Source organism: Gavia stellata, unplaced genomic scaffold (genome assembly GCF_030936135.1).
Source record: "Gavia stellata isolate bGavSte3 unplaced genomic scaffold, bGavSte3.hap2 HAP2_SCAFFOLD_34, whole genome shotgun sequence".
NCBI classification, from domain to species: domain Eukaryota; kingdom Metazoa; phylum Chordata; class Aves; order Gaviiformes; family Gaviidae; genus Gavia; species Gavia stellata.
The window spans coordinates 4,380,376-4,400,529 of record NW_026776320.1 but is presented as its reverse complement, the minus strand read 5'-3'; the positions used below and the strand labels follow the sequence as shown (position 1 = coordinate 4,400,529).

General features: G+C 41.5%; 1 protein-coding gene across 1 annotated transcript in view; it reads left to right on the top strand.

The window, feature by feature from the left end:
- Nucleotides 1-1,635: 1,635 nt before the first annotated feature.
- LOC132320869 (E3 ubiquitin-protein ligase TRIM36-like) overlaps nucleotides 1,636-20,154 on the top strand; it is a 31,762-nt gene continuing 13,243 nt past the window's right edge. Inside the window, exon 1 of the mRNA XM_059834494.1 lies at nucleotides 1,636-1,746. Within this exon, the coding sequence (XP_059690477.1) occupies nucleotides 1,636-1,746 (111 nt within the window). The remainder of the gene's footprint in view (nucleotides 1,747-20,154) is intronic.

Here is a 20,154-nt window from a genome sequence, read left to right as displayed (position 1 = left end):
TACCAGCTGAACGATTACCTCTTCATTATCTTTACACTGATACCTTTACACTGCTGTACAAAAGACTTTAAATTTTGCATTTGAATTCTGTCTAGAGAGACAGAAATTTCTGGGAGACATCAGTAAGTACATGAAAACAGCACTTTTTATAAAGCAAAACCTAGCATTTTTAGTTTAAGGAATGCACACATGTGAATTCCCTTTTCTCTGTTCTGCCATCCCTTTGCTTCTGTGCTTTCAGAATCCAAAAAGCTACTGAATCTCTGAAGAGCTTCAGGCCAGCAGCTGAAACTACTTTTGAAGACTTTGTGGTGGACATAGCTAAGCAAGAAGAGATCCTTGGTGACTTGTCCTTCCATTCCAATGGTAAATTGCGAGAGCATCAGGTCTTTCTCAAGTTACGACTTGAAGGGCTTCTCTGGAAAGAGGCAAAACTTATGCAGGGCTGCAGCTGCAGAACTCAGTCTTGTGACTTGCATTGTCCCTTCTGTCTCTGTGATCCACAAGGCATTACCTGGCAGCAATGCTAGCTTCAGCTTTGAAAAAGAAGCTAAGATGCCGTTGCATTCAGTACCAGTTTACATTGGCTTCCAAAACATTGTAGTTAAGTAATACTAGGTCTTCCTAGAAGCTTTTTGTTAACATGACAGAAAAGAATAGGCTTTTAGATGCTTTTTTAGCTGCCAGCAAAAATAAATAATACAACTTTCGAAGTAAAAACAGAAAGTAAGGGATTTATGTAAGTGCATGAATGGAACCATCCTCATCTGTACTCTTTAACGGATTGAGTCAGATTTCTGCCCCCACCCCCACCCCCCCCAAGTGCTATAGCCACTCAACAAAGGGCTTGTATGGTTAATTCTAAAACAACAGATATCTAAATTTGAGGGTTTTTTTCTCCTGAATCTCTGGCATTCCAGGTCTAGAAATACCAGAAATCAATGAAGAGCAGAGCAGAATGTACAACAAAGCTCTGATCAGCTGGGAATGCCCTGGGAAGACAGACTCAGCTGATATCTATGTTCTTGAGTATCGTAAGCTTAATGGAGAAGAGGAGAGTGCGACGTGGCAGGAGATCAAAGTTTGCAGCAAGAGCAAAGTAATATCTGATCTTGATGATGACAGCTCCTATGCCTTTAGAGTTCGAGGATATAAAGGGTCCATCTGTAGCCCTTGGAGCCGAGAAGTTATTTTGCGTACGCCTCCAGCTCCAGGTATTGGGTTTTCTTCTGTCCACAAGGTGTTGAATCTGTGTCTGTCGGTGTTAAGAGCTGTAGGTGGTTTCCAGTAGTTCCCAGACTTCTACTCTACTGTTACCGGTTGCGTAAATGTTTAGAAGCACTGTTAACAAACAGGTTAAGTAGGTGGCGTGCTGAGACCGTTTTAGCTTGCATGACGTTCCCTTAGCCTTTAAAAGTGAGAAATTCTGATGCCAGCATGACTTAAAATGTAGTTTATAAGCACAGAAGGCCAAATACTTAACTAAGAGGAAATTTTTTTGGATACTGTTTTTCAGTTTTCAGTTTTCTTTTTGATGACAAATGTGGGTACAACAGTGAACATCTCCTGCTGAACCCAGGAAGAACCTCTGTGGAAAGCAGGGCTGGATTTCCTCTACTGCTGGGATCTGAGCGCATGCAGGTCGGATGCTACACAACCCTGGATTACATCATTGGCGACACCGGGATTGCCAAAGGGAAGCACGTCTGGGCTTTTCGTGTGGAAGCCTATTCATACCTGGTGAAAGTGGGAGTTGTTTCTAGCAACCAGATACAGAAATTGTTCCATAATACCCATGATGTGACCAGCCCAAGGTAAATTGCAGACTCTTGCTCAATACATGTTTTATATAAGGAGATGGCTTTTGAAAAAATAAGTTAAGAGTGAGTCTGGTCGCAATTAGTACACAAGGTGAACCTAACTAGTGGAAAGTAGCTTGAAGGATATGCTGTAAGCAGGTTGTCCTGTTCATCCCCTGCTATTAGCAGAAAGGTGTTGTAATTATCCAGAGTCCTATTTTCATTCTTTTTGGGAAAGAAAGGAGGTTCCTATAGATGTCAAGATGTGCCAGTTAAAGCAAGAAGGTAAAAAAAAAGCATCACTTGCAAGATTGAAGCAATGTTTAATTGTCAATAGTAAGACTCTGCCTTAATTTCCTTAGCATACTAGGTTTGGCAGCCATTCAGAGGTACAATGTTCACTGTATATATCTGTGTATCTTTGCTGTAGCTTGCGTCACGGTGGATTCCAAGTCACTGGCTTATCTCAGGCTATGCACTTGCATATGGTACTGGAGTGCTACTGTTCCCAAGCCAAAGTACAGTGGACAAACCAATAAAAAGATTTCAGCTCTGAAGTATGGTTGTAGTAAGCCTGGATGTGTCTAGGAACTGCAGGCTGGGAAGCTATCTCCTGAGGACTCTTAACTTTTTCAGGAATGTAAAAAATGTATCAGCTTCCTCCTGTGTAACATACTGAAAGTGTAAGAACGCCTGTGTCTTGAGCTGCTTAAAGCCAGACGGAGGCTTTTTGCAAAGTGAGAAATTAGATCCTGATTTCCTGATTTCTTTTTCCTTATCCACACAAATACCTGGAAAACTTTGGCTGACACAAATCCAATCTCCCCCCAGACATCCCAAAAATGCAAACCTAGCTAGGGATTGTCGGCACAGAAGAATGTGTGCTTCTCCAGTGTGTCTTCATCTGGTGACAGAAGTAGGGGGCAAAAGCATGTAGACTGAACAAATCTGGCCACAAACTTTCCCCAGTAACCAGCTGGGAAACAGGGGCTCATGGAAACCTCCAGGCAGAGCACTTTAAAAAAAACCAAACCACCAAACCAAAAACTTAAACCACTACTTTTTGTGTTGTGAATTTTAAAGACAACGTAATACGGCAGTGGTGAGGAAAACTCATAGGACAACAGTCATGTTAAATGTATTTACTCGTGTCATTTAACATTATGTAAATGAAGTTAAACATACCTTGTCTGTAATCATTAGTCATAGTCGCTAAATTACTTTTCAAGTTAACTAATTTGCTCTACCTGTAGGTTCATTAATGATTACCTAGCATGAGTACATTTAGATACATCCGCTCCTTAGTAAAGCCTTCTGTGGTCTTGTCCTCGTTAGCGTTTAGCTGTTATTTATTGTCTGAAGTGGCCCAAGTGAGTGTTCTCCACCTACTAAATGCGTCTTCCCTCCTGGCTTAGGTATATTTTTACCCCACAAGGTTTTGCAGGTGACCATGTGGTGTTTCTTGTCTTACAAAAATGTTTTCTCCAGTTCACATCACTGATCCCCCTTCAGAATTTGACAAAAGCAAATGGTTGTTTTTCTGTTCTAGATACGAGCAAGACAGTGGTCGTGACAGTGGGAGTGAAGATGCCTTCTTTGACTCACCACAGCCTTTCACACTGGTCACTTTAGGCATGAAGAAGTTCTTTATCCCCACAACACCTGCTGCCCCCAAGGATCCAGCGAGCAGAATCCTTCCCCTGCCATCGTGCTTGGGCATCTGCCTCGACTGTGACAAAGGCAAGGTGGGGTTCTACGACGCAGGCCGTATGAAATGCCTTTATGAGTGCGAGGTGGACTGCTCTGGCATAATGTACCCAGCATTTGCCTTAATGGGTGGTGCAGCAGTTCATCTTGAGGAACCTGTCACAGCAAAGTACGGGGAGTACCACGACGACATCTAGTGCAGTGATCTCTTCCCATTGCTGTTCTGAGGTGGAAGACGAGAGAGAGCAGAAGAATTCTACCTTAGTTTTCACTCCTGATTAATTACATTCTGTCCACATGTTGCTTACAAGCCTCTGGGTCATGCTTTTTTTAAACAAACGGTTCAGACACGTCCCACACTAGTGGGAAATGTTCTTCCAGGAACTCTCCTGCCTTTCTTGTGATCTGTGCAATGCTTTTCTCCACAGACTTTCTTCCCAGGGGGAAGCAGGGAAGAAGTTTGACTAGCAACCAAAATTACTCTTCGGGGGTAGAAATCTACCTTTTGTGTAACGTAAATCCTTACATAGTCAGTTTTGCATTTAATGAAATCAAAGCTGACAGCGTGTGATTGCCATTCTCCTTTCAAGAAATCTGCCTGAATGCCTCTGAGGGGTCAAATGCTTTCCAATTAACCCCTGAGCACCAGGGGTTGGGCCCTTCAGCACAAAAGAACATTTGCAAAAATACAGTATAAAGCAGGGAGAAATCAGAACTGCAGCTGAACGTTTAGGTTTTATTTGGAAAGAGGAGGGTAAACTAGAATCTGATTGCATGTCATATACCTTTAATGTGACTGTAAGCTAAAACTCTAATTCTGACACCTGGTGTTGTGTAGTTGGTGGCATAATGGTAAGTTTCTTGACTCTTCCAGGCTTTTACTATAGGCTATATAAAAATATATAAAGTGCAATTCTACCTTAAACATCAGACTTACTTTAGAGTCCAAAATCAGAAGTGTTTGCATGTGTGAGTAATTGTACCTGGTATTTAGGCAAAAGCATATGAGTTACTGACATGAGTAATAATATGTGAACTTTTAAAAAAAAATCAGGTATTTCTTTTAATACTTGTTTCTATAAGTTAATTTTTTGATCTAGTAGCAGCTTGGTTTTTTAGTAAGAATGTTAAAAATGCACTGATTAAGTCCTGAGACCCGATTTCTGCCTTAAAGGATGTCTCACCTCAAATTTCTGTTCCTCTCCTTTTAAAAACTGTATCACATAGTAGTTTTGCGTAGAATCATAGAACCACAGAATGGTTTGGTTTGGAAGGGACCTGTAAAGATCATCTAGTCCAATCCCCCTGCCATGGGCAGGGACATCTTTCGCTAGATCAGGTTGCTCAAAGCCCTGTCCAACATAACCTTGAACACTTCCAGGGATGGGACAGCCACAGCTTCTCTGGGCAACCTGTTCCAGGGTCTCACCACCCTCACCATTAGAGATTTCTTCCTTCTATCTAATCTAAATCTCCCTCTTTCTGTTTAAGCCCTCTTTATATATTGAAAGGCTGCAATGAAGTCTTCCCTGGAGCCTTCTCCAGGCTGAGCAACCCCAACTCTCTCAGCCTTTCTTCACAGGGAAGGTGTTCCAGCACTCTGACCATTTTTGTGGCCCATTTTACATCCCCCAGTCTGTACTGATACTGGGGATTGCCTGGACCCGAGTGCAGGACCTTGCACTTGGTCTTGGCGAATCTCACAGAATCACAGAATCACTAAGGTTGGAAAAGACCTGTAAGATCATCAAGTCCAACCATCAACCAACACCACCGTGCCCACTCATGAGGTTCACATGGGCCTGCTCCTCAGGCCTGTCAAGGTCCCTCTGAATGGCATCCCTTCCCTCTAGCGAATGAACTGCTCAGCTTGGTGTCATCTGCAAACTTGCTGAGGGTGCACTCAATCCCACTGTCTGTGTTGTTAATGAAGACACTAAATAATATTGGTGCCAGCACAGACCCTTGAGGGACCCCACTCGTTACTGGTTTCCACTTGGACATTGAGCTATTGACTATAACTCTTTGGACGTGGCCATCCAGCCAATTCCTTATCCATTGAACAGTCCATACATCAAGCCCATCTCTCTCAAATTTAGAGATAAGAATGTTGTGGAGGATCGTATCAAAGGCCTTACAGAAGTCCAGGTATATGACATCTGTAGCTCTTCCCTTGTCCACTCGTGCAGTCACTCCATCACAGAAGGTCACTAGATGAGTCAGGCATGATTTGCCCTTGGTGAACCCATGTTGGCTGTTTCTAATCACCTGCCTGTCTTCCATATGTCTTGACATATCTTCCAGGAGCATCTGTTAGGTGATCTTACTGGGCATGGAGGTGGACTGCATCTGTTTATAGAAATCTACGTAAAAAAACATTTGGGTACTTGCACTGTTCACTTGTGTTGTGGAAAAATAAGGCTATAAAGTGAAGGATGTTTCTTATACATACTTGGTGCTTTCTAATTTGGGGATATGCTTTCTAATTTGGGGATAGTGTTGCATCTTGATGAATGTGTGTGAAGTATGCTTACTAAGTACGTGTATACAGCTGTAGAGCTATGAAATGGGACCTGAAAATCACAATACACTTAAATGAATGTAGGTCATAATGCAAAACCTTTGTGTGCTTTGCTGTCTGAACTGTTGTACTGATCTGACCTGGAGTACTCCCCTCCAGTGTCCTCTCTCTTAAGCCCCTGTCCAGTGGCCACTGTCAGAAGAAATTGGCAGAAATGGTAATTGGCAGAAGTTCCATCTGCGACAGAGTGCGCCTGACAGCCCTTTTGGGGCTAGAAAGGCCCGGCAAGAGCAACTTCTTGTCTGGGTCTCACCCGCAAATGTTTCTGCCTTAGTAAGGCTGCGTGGAAGTACATTCCACAGCTTCATTATGCACTTGTGTCAGAAACACTTTGATGACCCAGGCAGCAGCTGTGAAGCAGTGGATATCTTCTGGAACTTCCTGTTGCAGGAGAAATGGCAAATTGTCCCTCGCTAGTTACCATTTAGGTAATTTCTTTTTGTAATAGATGGTTGTCATAGCCTTTCTTTCCTATTGTGCCCTCCCCTTCATGTTTCCTCTTGCTGGATGGAAGCCATTCTGTACTGGCGAGCATCCTGCTGCCCCTCTCTCTCCTCTTGCCTTCTGAGACTGACTGAAGGAGCCCTCCATACAGACACTCTGTTGTTGTGAAGGATGACAAAATGCTGGGTTTTCCTTCTTTCCGTAGTCCTGAAACCGTATTTGCCTTTTTGGTCAATACCGAGTATTAAGCTGACATTTACCAAGTTTCTTCTGCAGTGTTTTCCACACAATCCTGATGGTGAGTTGTAAACAAGCTGTGCACATACAGGGTTTCCCCACCTGGTGTGTTCTTTTGCATTTGTTAATACTGAGTTTCATCTGCTCGTTTACCTGGTCACTTAGTCCTGAGGGCCTCCTGCAGCTCTTCAGTCACTTCTAGACTTGAATGTTCCTGAGTAGCTTCATAGGTAACACAAACGTCATCATTCTTTTGTTGGCTTGCTTTTCCAGATCTTGGAGCAACTTCAGTTGTAGTCAGATGCAGCAAATCTCTTTCTGCTGTTAAAATTTATTGTTTCTTCCACTTTTTTTCCCCTCAGTCATTTATTAAACCATGACTAGCAAGTCAAGCACTGAGAACTTCTACATGTTAGTACACTCTGTTGAGTAGATGAGTCATGTTCTTGTGTGTGTGAGCCCAGTAGTCAAATAGACCCGGGAGGCAGGATTCTCTCTGCAGTAGCTGTGACTTCTCCCATTGTATAATCACCATTTGTCTGTTCATCTACCAAACTTAGTATTGGCTTAAAGCTATAGATGATAGGGTTGAACTTTCTCATTTGTTGTTCCCAGACCAAATCTCTTTCCACAGACAAATATATAATTTTTGATTCCTCAGCTTCAGAAACCGGTCTAAATTAAGGGTTTATGTCATGGTTAGCACGCCACAGTTCCACATTTGGATTCTTTAGAAGCATCTGGACCAATACCACCAGGCTTTGGCCTTTCATTCTTTCATGGAAATACTCATAAACTGAACACTATCTTAGCTATGACGACAGTCTCTCAGACTCATTTATTTTAAAAAGATTAAATTTTACTGGTTTGACAATATAGAAGTAAAAAATTAAAGATTTAGGGTTTTTTTTTCTGCTATAGCTTTATCTTACATTACTTTAAGATGTGCTCTGCTATGCAATTACTTATTCTCCTGGACAGAGACTGACGCCACTTTAAACATTTACCTACCTTTTGATATGTCTGTTTGTATCTATCTCATTCTGAGTTTAAAAATTGATTTGGCTTTTGGTGTCACCTGAATACTTAGGATGCATTCATTACAGTACTCTATGGTGCTTAGTCCAGCTTATTAAATAAAAACACACACTGTCAGAGGCACTGACAACACACTGTCAGATTTTTTCCGCTACGATGGAAGTGTCACCTTTCAGAAATACAGTTCAACAGTACTTGCCTATCCAGATACTTATTTTTCCAGAACAAGTTTCTTCCTACGAAACAGCACTTTACAATGTAGACTAAGCTAAGAATGGTGTGGTATTGTGTGGATCTTTGTGCAATATAGCTGTTTGGTGACTACTGTGTGATTTGCAAAGCTTCATGCAGGTGTGAATCATGTAGACACTTTTTAGATGTCTAAAGCTTGAACAAAAAGGCCTTGTTTAAACACATTCTGACATTAAAAAGGCAAATTAGGAAAATATGTCAGGAGACAAATTGGCTACTCCATCTAGTGAATTGGCTAAATTACAACGGCCTTTGCAATCTTCCCTATTGGCTTTAGAAACTAACCAGTGGCTGTTGTCAAACATATTACCAAAATGGGAAAAGGTCAATGTGGAAGACCATGAATTTCGTTGTAGATGCACTCGGTGTGGCCCAAGATAACCTGTCTTTGGTTCTCAGTTGTATCCAGGCTCAACTGTGGGCGCAATCAGTGGCCGCTTCAATCATAAGAGAGGGTGAAGAAGGCAATCTCCCCACCGAGATTCGGAAAATAATTTGAGATAGTGCCACTGATTTAGAGAAAAAACTCCAGTCCTGGTGGAATTTGGTAAACTTTACCCACAATCCCATCACAAGTACAGCCACAACTTTTGTATTAACTAGACATAATGCTTCAATATATTCCATCTACCCTGTTATTGCATTAGGATTGAATCACAATGGAACCATACTCTATCCGTTTGAGCATAGAGTATGGGCCCAAGAAGTGGGACAGAAATGGCAAACTGTGGATTTGGATTCTTGTATTGTACGAGAACAACAAGGGTTCATCTGTGAAGGTAATGCAATCAGAGGTCAGGATATCTGTTTAGATACTGAACAAAATCATTTTGAGTCATTTTGAAACTCGCCCTGACGAAAACCCTGAAACACTGCTTATATAGATGTATGGGTAACGGCTGTGTATGTTTGAGAACAGCTTGTGATTTTATATCCGTAGATGATGTAGTTATACATACTAGGAATCACTCCAATTTTTGTGTTTGCAATTTCACTGAAATCACGGGATGTGATTTTTCTTACTTGGCTCCAGTCACATCTCACCAGCTCTTGCAATCGAATTATACATGAACTCAGGAACTGTTGCCTGCACCCATTGGAATGAATCTCACTTTAGTGAAACAATTGCTACAACAACCAGGATTTAATCAAAATTTTGAAAAAGGTCAAGGGAAACAGACACAGAACTTTAATAACTGTTCATCACAATGTGGAAGAAATACACTGTGTTTTAGAGAGGGTGGAAAAGGTGCAGAACATAAATGGTGGGACACTCTTTTCGGATGGTCACCTACTGCTACAGGCATCCTAAATGAGTTATGCCACCCCATCGTTATTCTCCTGATACTGATTTTGATCAGTCTTGTTTTCTCAGTAATACTACATATCATAAATTGGAGGATGATGAATCGATTAACTCGTTTGGCATCTATACTTGATGCACATAATCTGCTTAACTGATTAAAATGAAAGTATTGAAATAATTTTCAAAACTTTCACAGGGGGGAACTTTTGTAAATACTCTGATTTTTAAAAAAAATAATCAAGAATTAATCATATAGAAAGGTTAAATTTGATTAATCAATAAAATAATAAAATACAAATGCATATGTTAGGATTGTTCCGTTAGAAACAATAACCATAGGAACCTCACCAGGGAGTCGCTGTTCCATACTAAGGAACTAACAGTAATGAGATGGAACGATGAAGAACTGAATAGAAAAGTCTGGTTTGAGTCCCGTGACAATGTGACCTGATATGCACCAATGATGCTGCTTGGAAAATTCCTTACCTTTCCCATCTTGATTCAAATATCAAGAATGCCAATCAATAGATATTAATAGAAGTAACCATTGATTATTTTAAGGATGGATATTGATAGAATAGTATAATCCAGAGAGCGATCAATAAAAATTAAATTTTATATATTCTGTATGAAGGTAACGAGGTATGACTTATCTGTGATTTCATCATAAACTAACTGCTGAACAATGTAGCACTGTGAATAGGCAGGATTTGCTTGTCAAGAGAATGATAAGTTGTAGACCTGGTCAGGAAACCGAGGAAAACTTAAGAAGATTCCAAGAATGGAATTTTGCAACCAACCTGAGCAAAGATGGCGTTCAACTGAAGGACACCATGAGGAAGACTATGGACGACCACCAGAGGACCTTAGACGACCACCTGTGTACCTGAAGGCCCATGCCTCACGAGCTTTTACATATATTAACGAGTTCTCGGAAATCGTATGAATATGTTAATTGTTTCCTGGAAATATGATGAATATGTATACTTTGATTGTATATAACTTTTGTAGCAGAGAAACTAGGCACGCACACGTGGTGGAGTGATCCCCTGTGCGTCCAGCGCTGCAATAAAGAAGTGCCTGCTCACCCACATGCAGTGTATACATGAGTTTTTATATTACAGATTTGTAACAAACTGGTATTATTTTTCAGCTCACTATGAAAGGGAAGAAAGATTTTTTGCCACAATACTTCCTTGCAGATAAGGATAACCTGAATGAAAATATTTTTATTTGCTCAACATGACCTTTTGTTTTGAATCAGAACAACAATAAGCTCTGTTGCTCAGAAATGGGGCTTCTGGGGCTAGAAGCCAAATTCTCGTACAGATTCCCCTGGGCTGACCCCACCACTGCTGAGTACAACACGTCACCTCTGGGAGGTGGATGCACTTACACATACAGCAACAGCTCTGCAGAAGCTGGGTTTAAGAGCCCTTACTCCCGCCTTCTCTCTACCCCACGCACCTCCCTCCACCACACTGACACAGCCATTGCAACGCCACACAGGGAACCCGAACGGGGAACCGACCTGGTGGAAACAAGAACCTGAAAGAAGCTGCACGTTCTTCCTCAGCATGTCACGTACTTGAGACTGCTTCTGAACATAGGCTTAATTACAGCAAAAACATTTCAACTGACAGAAATTGGGTCCTACCACACCAGCTCAGGTAGGTTCCCGAGACTGTCATCGTGGTGGCTGCCGCAATACAAGATGAACACTCATACATGTCGTTAGCCATTGGATTTTCAGGTGCTTCTCCCAGGATCAATAGCATAAAACTCAAAAATTGTTCCAGAGCAAAGGTGCACATATTTTTTGAGAAGATTACTTTGATCTAAACCATTTACTGAGCTCACTGCAAATGCAATGCTCAGCGCTCCCACTTATTTGAGTCTGTATCCAAACAAATGCTTTTAAAGTACACAGAAAGATAGGGAAAAATATGGGAGAAGCATTTGTTTGAGGTCTACCCTACGTGAAGTCTAATGTGCAAGGAAGGTAAGACTGTTTTTGTTTTTTTTTTTTAAAGACCGGCATACCTCTGCTGCTCCTGAGGCAAAGGAGATTGTCAGAAAACAGCTGCCAAAACACAGTGCAATGACCGGAATAGGAACAGGAGGAACTCAAAATGACAGGAAGCAGAATGTGCAAGACAATCTGAAACGGCGGAAGGTGCCCAAGTTAGTAAGTTCCTCAGAAACTTGTTGTCTAGGTGCAGAAAAACTAAAAAAGATCTATCCTGAGAAAGAGATATGTAGAGATATGAATCAAAGGGGTATATTTGTAGAAGATCAAAGAGGAGTACTATCTTGTTCTTGTCTGTTTGCCATTTGCATGAAGGGATACTGGGGTTTGGACACGGAATTTTCCCTGCAAACAAGACCTTGACTGAATTTCTCCGTCCTTCTGGCAGATCCAGGTAGCTGTTTCAGGAGCACAGCGGCAGAGGGAGGGGGAAGAGGAAAAGGAGAGGAATGCTTTTTAAGGGTAACCACATCGTAGCTGTCAAGTTTTTAAAAGGTAATGTGCATGGTGACTGCATAAACTGCCATATGATCCATCCAGCTGTGCCAAATGCGAGGTAATAGGTAAAAAAACTCTCACGCACTCCCCAGATTTGCTGCCAACCTTGACCAACCTTGACTGTATACCTTTTATGACTCATGATGCCCCAAATATGTCTCAATTTCTGATGATTTTTTGGGGGCAGGATCTTAGAGACACGATGCTGAGCAAAAGAGTTGCTGCTCATAAGGTATTTTATAAACCCAGTAGAATAGCATGGGAAAGACCCCAACAGTAGTAGGTGATATATTATGCTTCTGAAAAAGTAGTTTTTTCCTCTTGATGATGTTTGAAAAATCCACATATCACTTTTCTCACTGAACGTAGCCGAAGCCAATACTGTCAGAGCAGGAGCGGGGAGTGGGGGAAGGACAGAGACAGAGAGAGAAAGTCTGATCAGTGTGTGCTGGTCCACAACAGAAGAAGGAACCAACTACTAAATAGTTCTCCTAGTTTCAAGAAGGATTAGGTCTTACTGGAAAAACCTCACAAATGGGTGAAGCATTGCCACCAAACCAGAATTCTCCTCTTTGATTCACAATGAGCACAGGAGGTTGTGAAGAAAGCAGTGAAACACAGAAAGTGCTGTCGATTGACTTTAAAAACCCTCCCACGAATGGGACAATAATAGTACTTTATAAGCTTGGTCATAGTAATAATTTTTGAAGAGGGTACTGAACAGCATGGGGCAAAAGAAGGATGGGAAAGGACAGTCCAGTTAGGAGACATGTTCTCAGCTGTCTCTCAGACCCCCAGATAGATACGAGGCTAGCAAGACATGCGACAAACACTGAAAGTATCCTGAAAAAGGCAGGTTTTAAAAAGCGTTAAACTGAAAAGATGAAACCAAAAGAAAACCAAACCGAAAAACCAAAACCACACTCCCCAAACCAGAGCAATTGCACACGATGGAGGTGCTCCCACCGCATACAGAGAAATCTAAGCTACTCATCTCAACACAATTTATGAAACATTCTCATAATCAAGCAATACAGGAAATTCCTTCCACGAACGGGGAAGACAGTCTAAGCTCTCAGTAACTATGGTATTGGCAGATTCACGTCCCACCAAGCCAACTCATGCCAAAACAAACAAACAAATCCAAAACAAAAAACACCACATGGAAAACAAACCAAGACATTCCCAAGCACCCCAGTCTTCCATGTTCCCCTCACTGCACTTCTATGAAACATCTCACAAATCAAAGAAAGTTAGCAGAATAATGCTCTTCATCTAGTACAGAATATTTCTTTAACTTTTTTAACAGTATATGAAGATGTCCAAGACTTAAAAGCATTACATTTTGAACTACACAGTGCCTAAAGAGCACAGAAATAAGAAAACTCTCTTTCTAGAGTAATTTCTACGCTGCAAAGCTAGGAACCAATTTTTTTAGCAGTGCAGTAAATGTCGAGAATGTATCAGACTGTAAACGTTGCCAAATGCCACTGAAAACACTTAGGACACCACTTTCTGTTATTGCTATTCAGTGTATATTCATTCTGTCACATAATTACCATCTGGAGAATTCAGAGACTTACATTTATATAATTTCATAGTCTTTCATGCGACTATTTAAAGGAACCACCAGACAAAAATACAAAGAGACTGTCTCTTCTATTTTTAATCACTTTCAAAAAAATTAACAAGTTATGCTTTGCAAGGCAGTTAAATAAAGAAATTAGAATGAGTGCCTAATACTGAGCCCCTTCTATACAAATGATTCAACTAAACATGAGTACGGGTGAAATGCTTTCAGTACTGCACATACTAAGAATTCCTTCCTACATTACAGAAACACACATCTAGACTCATCCTTATACTGAATGGCTTTTACACAGATGAAAACACCAGTACAACAACAGGGCACAACATGAGCTTTGAAAAAGGAAAACAAAGACAAAACTAACACTGACAAAGAAAGGTATAAGATGAAAAATACCAGGTTAGATCTTGCAGTGTAGTATTTTTCTTCTGAATTGTCCAAAAATCACTCCTGCCAGGCTGTTTGTTAGACAGAGATCAAGACACTCAAGTTATTTACATTGTGACTGAAAGCCACGTAGACACAAAGGGAAAGTTTCTTGCTAAAACAAAAGTTGTTAGTTGAAACTCAAACCATGTTAAGCCAGTTCTGGGGATGGAGGTAAAACACAGCGAAGGGTACGGTCACATTACCAGACACTACCGAGTCACACCAAAAGAATGGATTATTGTTCACCACCTGAGCTGTGGCAATGAGCGACAAACTGCCTCAGTTAGAGGCAAGTATGTGCCAGTTCCACATCTCCAGGCACCACCACCAGTAACTCCTCATGCTGCAGCGGTCCACTCCTTTGCCTTATAAACATCAAATTTAAGCATGCTTTAGGGAGACAGAAGCAAAAGGGTCAGAAGAACTGCTGTAAGGAAAAGGGATCCACACTGTTAGTGCTGGAGGAACAGACAGGCACCTCTTGCTCCCGCTTGCATTTAAAAGAGCGTGTAGGTTGTTACAAACTTCTCCCTCAGCCTGCTTTGTGCTAAGGCTCTTTGCTGGAGCAGCCATTCTGTGAACAGAGCTCCAGTTCGCATTTGACATGCCACTTTAAATTGTCCATTGGTTCTATATCTAATGACAAAATACAGTTTTTCTTTGGTCTCTAGACCCAACATCATCATTTTCAAAATCATTGCTCTGTTTTATCTGGAAAGGACAGATCAGGACTGCATGCTTCATTCTGATAGGAGCAGTGGACCAGTTAATTGCCCTCTTCAGAAAGATCCAAACAAGCAATCAGGGATCTTCCCTACAGGCAGGGAGATGAGGCAAGTTCTTTGGACAGGTTTCAAATACCCAAACTCCAACAGGAGCAGACCATACTAAGAGATTTCCTTATCAGCAGAATTAATCTGCATCCTTCAAGTCCCTTCTTGGAGCAGCAAGGGCTTCTGCCATTCCAAAGTGCAAAGGCCCTGATTGCTAACCCACAAGGTAGGAAAAGGCTCTGCTCCTCCCTCCCAACAACACCGGACAAAGAAGTGCTCTCCAAAGTGGTGCTTTAGTCCCTGCAGAAAATCCCTCTCCCCGGTTTAGCAACTCAGGTTCCTAAGGTGCAAGGAAAACACGTCTCTGCCCCATGAAGCTGTCCGCTAACTGGTTTGGTTTGGTCAGTAACTGATAAAGCAAGAAAGAAACAGAAAAAGTATTTTTAAAACTTCAGCTTCTTCCTTAACATCTCTTTGCAATTATGATTCTGTGTCTGTAGAAATAAATGACATTCTTAAGGAGCCAAGCATTATAATTTGAACTATACGATGCTACTAATTGTATTTTCTTTATAATCCAGACAATGCAACAGGGGAGCAAAGCCAGGATAACTTGGAATCAGTTCAAAAATCTTTTGGAGTTAACTGATGAGTTTATGGTGAAACACTGACTTCATTACCATGTTTAAGAAACACTTGTATAACCAGGGCTCCGAAATGATGTTGGTATGCAGTCATGTCAAGGTCTAAATAACATATCTGAAACAACTGCCTAAGTCGTACGTGAGATGTGGTAAGCTATTCTCCTCTGTCTCCAACGGGCACTAGAACCTGCAGACTACCTGTCCAGCCATTGCTGAGGAAGAGCAAGATCACATACAAACTCATACACCCAGAGCCAGCTGACCCACTACCAAAGGACAAGGCACCGGGAAGGAGATTTTAGTACAACGACAGAGCAGTACAAGGAAACCTACACCAGAAATCCCACTCACATGTAGTTTGTAGCCTTCAGAAGAGGAATTACATTCCCAGCTACACACCCTTCCCAAAACCAACTCAGAGCAAAGCCAATGTCCCTCCCACCTATGCACTAAGCCAACTTTTTCACCTCAACACCTGCCTTAGAAAAACAAAGAGAACACAGAAGTCTGCAGTAAGGAAGCAAAGGAGTGTCTTTTTTATCCAGGAATGTGAAGAAACTGCCCAAGTGCACAAGTGTGGAAAGCAACAGTCTCCACAGAAGAGAGGAAGCTGCTGCAATCGTGTGCGTGAGGCAGCACAGACACCTTTTCCCTCACTGCTTGAGTTCTCACACCCCTTGTACTGACAGGTCCGTAGGATGAAAACATTGGCAACACACCTTCACAGAATACATCAACTGCCAGACTCGGCGTGGCTCAAGTGTCAATACAAGCACAAGGGAGAGAAACATTTGAATATGCACATGCATTCTACAATTAAAAAAATAACTCTATAATTAAAGGGAATGATATACTTGGCAATGAGGTATAAAGCATAGGGGAAACCCACAAGACCAAGGGCTGTTGCTTAGCACATACATCACACCTGGCAGAGCCCACAAATAAGGGGTCTTGCTGCATATAGTGCAATGGCACCAAAAGATCCAGGACCAATATGTTACTTGTCAGAAAAATCACTACCAACTTCAGTAGCACTAAGGAGGTATGCTACACATCTTGGATTTCTCCTCCTCCACAGACATTTGCAGGGAATAATGTGCAGAGCATAGCCCACGCTGCTTGCAACTCACGAACTCACGATGTGGCTCCGTCTCTTCCCTCAAGGGTGGACCAAATTTTACTTGACCAACTACAGAGGAGAAAAGGAAAACAAGAATCGAAGTTGGACTGTAATTAGACCCAATTCAGCTCCAAAGGCTAACCAAAAAGGCAAATCCAGTTTAATGAGTGCATCACAGCCCCACTGATGGAAACTTCTGACACAGGCACACCCCCAACTTGTGCCTGCTGGAAACTAAGGGGCACAGAAAGTACTCTTCTGTCACAAAGGCAGCAGGATCGCCACTTGCCCCACCCGCTCATTAGGAAGGATGAGGAAAACCATTCAGCAAACAAGGCCGTCAAGTGCCCTCTTTAGAGCACCAATACAGATGTAATTTAGAGAAAACACGTTCTTTGGGGCGATTCAATAGCACTAAAGAGCCGTGAATGAAGTTTGGAGAGAGCTTATCGCATCTTCTAGGAAAGCTCTTTGGCAGACGCTCTTTAACACTCCTTCCCACAATTTTAGCTTCAGAAAAGACAACTAAAGCTCCAAGGATTGCTCTGATTTAATTCAAGCAAAAGAATGACCACAGTTTGGGGGATGGAGTCTGCTTTTAATGGCCAGCGATCAACCACCTCCTTTCCTGGTTTCTAAAGGACTGTTTCAGTTCAAAAGCAAAAACCACAACAAGAGACTAATTTAAGGCAGAAAAATCTTCCTCTGCCATTCTGCTACCTAGCACAATCTGGCATCACTCCGAATATCCCTGCTGCAGTGGCGTATGAAGCGATACCAAACAGCTCTCAGAAGAGCTCAGGTTGCGTCCTGTTCAGTTAAGATGAAGCAATAGTGAGATTTGCTGAAGTGCTGACAAAAGGGGCATTCAAATGTTTTACACTAATGTTTCTTTTGCATAGTCATCTAGAAACTATATCCGTAAGTGAAACAGCGTAAGTTTTTCTTTTCCTGAATATCACTAAAACTGTTTCTATATACGTCAGCTATGCAGAATACGAGTTGAAATAAGTGAATATCAATGATTATTTTAAGAATAGTTAATGTTGTCATAGTACACATGCTTACAGTTTATTTCAGAGCGTGTCTTTTCTCCTCTCCCATTTCTAATTGTCAAATGAATCCTCTGAGGCACTAGCAGAGGCTAGAAGTGAACAATAAAATACTTCAATTCCAAAATATATTCACTTTAAAGCCAGTATTGTGTACCTGGTTTTTAGCAGGTTTCTTTAGCATAATAGCAACAAAGACAGACAGAAATCAAGCGGAAGCTAAAAATAAAGATTGCATGTACTTTTTAGTACATGAAAGTTAGAATTATTTGGAGACATTTTATCTGTAGAGTGTCTTTAACTTCAAGACAAGGGTTTTTAAAACACTGGATTTGAGCAAGTAAAGACAATGCTGGCCGGCATTTGTCTTTGCTCAGATAACATTTCCTTTTTGGCCTCTCAGTTTAACGGTATTGATAGTTGGAAAGTCTTCACTAACATACAGTTAAGTATGAAGACAGGATGCAGTAACAGAATATCTGTTTTCTCTTGTTTATGAAACACTTCAGTCCTGCACCGCTTATCACCTTCCATAAGCGTGCTGTTTCTTCCCAGCTGTTAAAGCAGAAAGTCAGAAACTTTGTCTTTGACAAAACCTGTAGGTGAAATGGAGTTTCAGAGTATTCCAAGAGAGAAAATAGAATCTGCAAGAAACACATACCAAACTGCTTGACAAAAACAACTACAGGATCGTTCTCTCCTTCTCATAAGAAAGCAAATGAGGAACAAAAGAACAAGTTCTGCAGAGGTAGAACACGATTTTTATGAATGCTTGCTTTGCAGATGAATGGAAACATAATTCCACAAAGAAACAGAAAGCAGAATGCACGCCAGAACTCGGGACTGGAGAAGCAGTCCACACAACTGCTGCAAAATTGTTGAAGGACAACCGCAAACAAAATTTTAAAGTGTTTTCATCTCTTTCTCTTTGAGTGTCTCTCCCCCAAATATAATGAGTTTTGCTAAGGGCCTGGACGTGTGACAGAGCAGCACAACCAAAAGTAAAAGCAACCCTTGAGCCTGTTCCCAGATCACAAAACATTCTGTGGCTCAAGAAATCATAAGCATTTAGTTTTGTCGGCAAACGAAAACTTAATCTGAGCCTGTGATTAAAATGTATTCCCACCTCAGGATCATCGTCATCAAAATCACGGTAAGTGGAATGCTCAGAATTATTCATTTTATCCAAAAGTTCAATAGCAAGACTTGGATTTAATGGCTGGGTAACAAAAAGGATGCTGAAAGACAGAAGGAAAAACACAGATTAAAATTCCAACCACTCATATTAAGCATATTTTAATTTTAGAACTTAAAAAAAATCCCATACATAAATTTATACCTGTAGTAACTTTTCAGCTGTCGGTCCTTTTTTAGGATTTTTTCCTAAGTACCATTTTCACAGAATGATGGAAACTATTGGACCTGTAAAAGGAAGTGGTAGTCGTGAGAATCAATTGCCCAGTGAACTACATGATCATTATCTACTGAAACAGAAAAGTACTTGCCATTTCATTTTGTCCTTTAATTCAGGAGGCTGGAAGTTGCTTTCCATCATTAGCAGAAGCGCTCTAAAAAATCCAACAGTATTTCTGTGGGTTACATGGCAGTACACATCTGACATGAATTTTGAATACATTGTTTAGTTGGCAGGAAGAAGTCCATCCGTTTAAGAGATGCTACCAGGACAACATGATGCATTTATGCAGCAAAAGGAGTTGTCACAATTTCTATCACGTACATCCAGAACACTTACAACCCACTACCCTTGCAGTACCCCCAAACACCACAAGCACCCATGTAGCCACTACTCCAGGTGGATGATTTGGGGAGCTGTACTTACACACCGCGCTTTAACCCCTTGCTAACCTCACTGGATGTAGGTCAAACATTGGATGGAGACTGAAGCTCAGCAAGCTCTATAGCAGTTATTCCAGATGCCCACAGATCACAGAGGTGGTTATAGCCACCTTTTCTTCCTACTGCAGCAACTTCTGGCACCATCCTAAAGGGTAAAAGACATTTTTAGATAAAATTCTCGCCCCAAATCAAACATTCTTCTGTACGCAGCAGTTTACTACTCTTTTTCCTAAAGCTCTCAACCTGTAAGCTCACAGCATATACACTTACAGATGTGGATATAGACACATGCGTGCACGTGTGCGCGTGTGTGTGTAAAAAGTTACGTAATGTATCCATGAAGTTCTCCTCAATCACATTCTAGTAACTAACAGGCAGTTTCCAAAACAGCTATTTAGGCTGTGGGACAACAGGAGGAAAATGTGTGCTCTAGGTTTGTCCACGCTAGCAACACCCACCTCTGCTGGCATCTACACCTCTGGCATGAAGTGCAGAATGGTTTGCCTTGCTGTGCCACCAAAGACCAATTTCTTCACACTGTTTCAAAGGTGGCAGCAGAGCCAAAGGGGCTTTGTTCTGGTCTGCGGCTGATAGTTTATTTTGGTCCCAAATAAACCACATCCGATGTCAGCGATGGGTAGTGTGCCAATGTAGACAAGGGCTTAGGAAGAGCTCCATCCTTTAAAGCCTGCCTGTAACATCGGGAAGTTTGGGGATGGCGGAGGTGGTTAAGGGGTAATAGAGTTATTCACAAGCTTGCAAATTATTACTCAAAACATAGTTGGAAGGCTGACAACTCA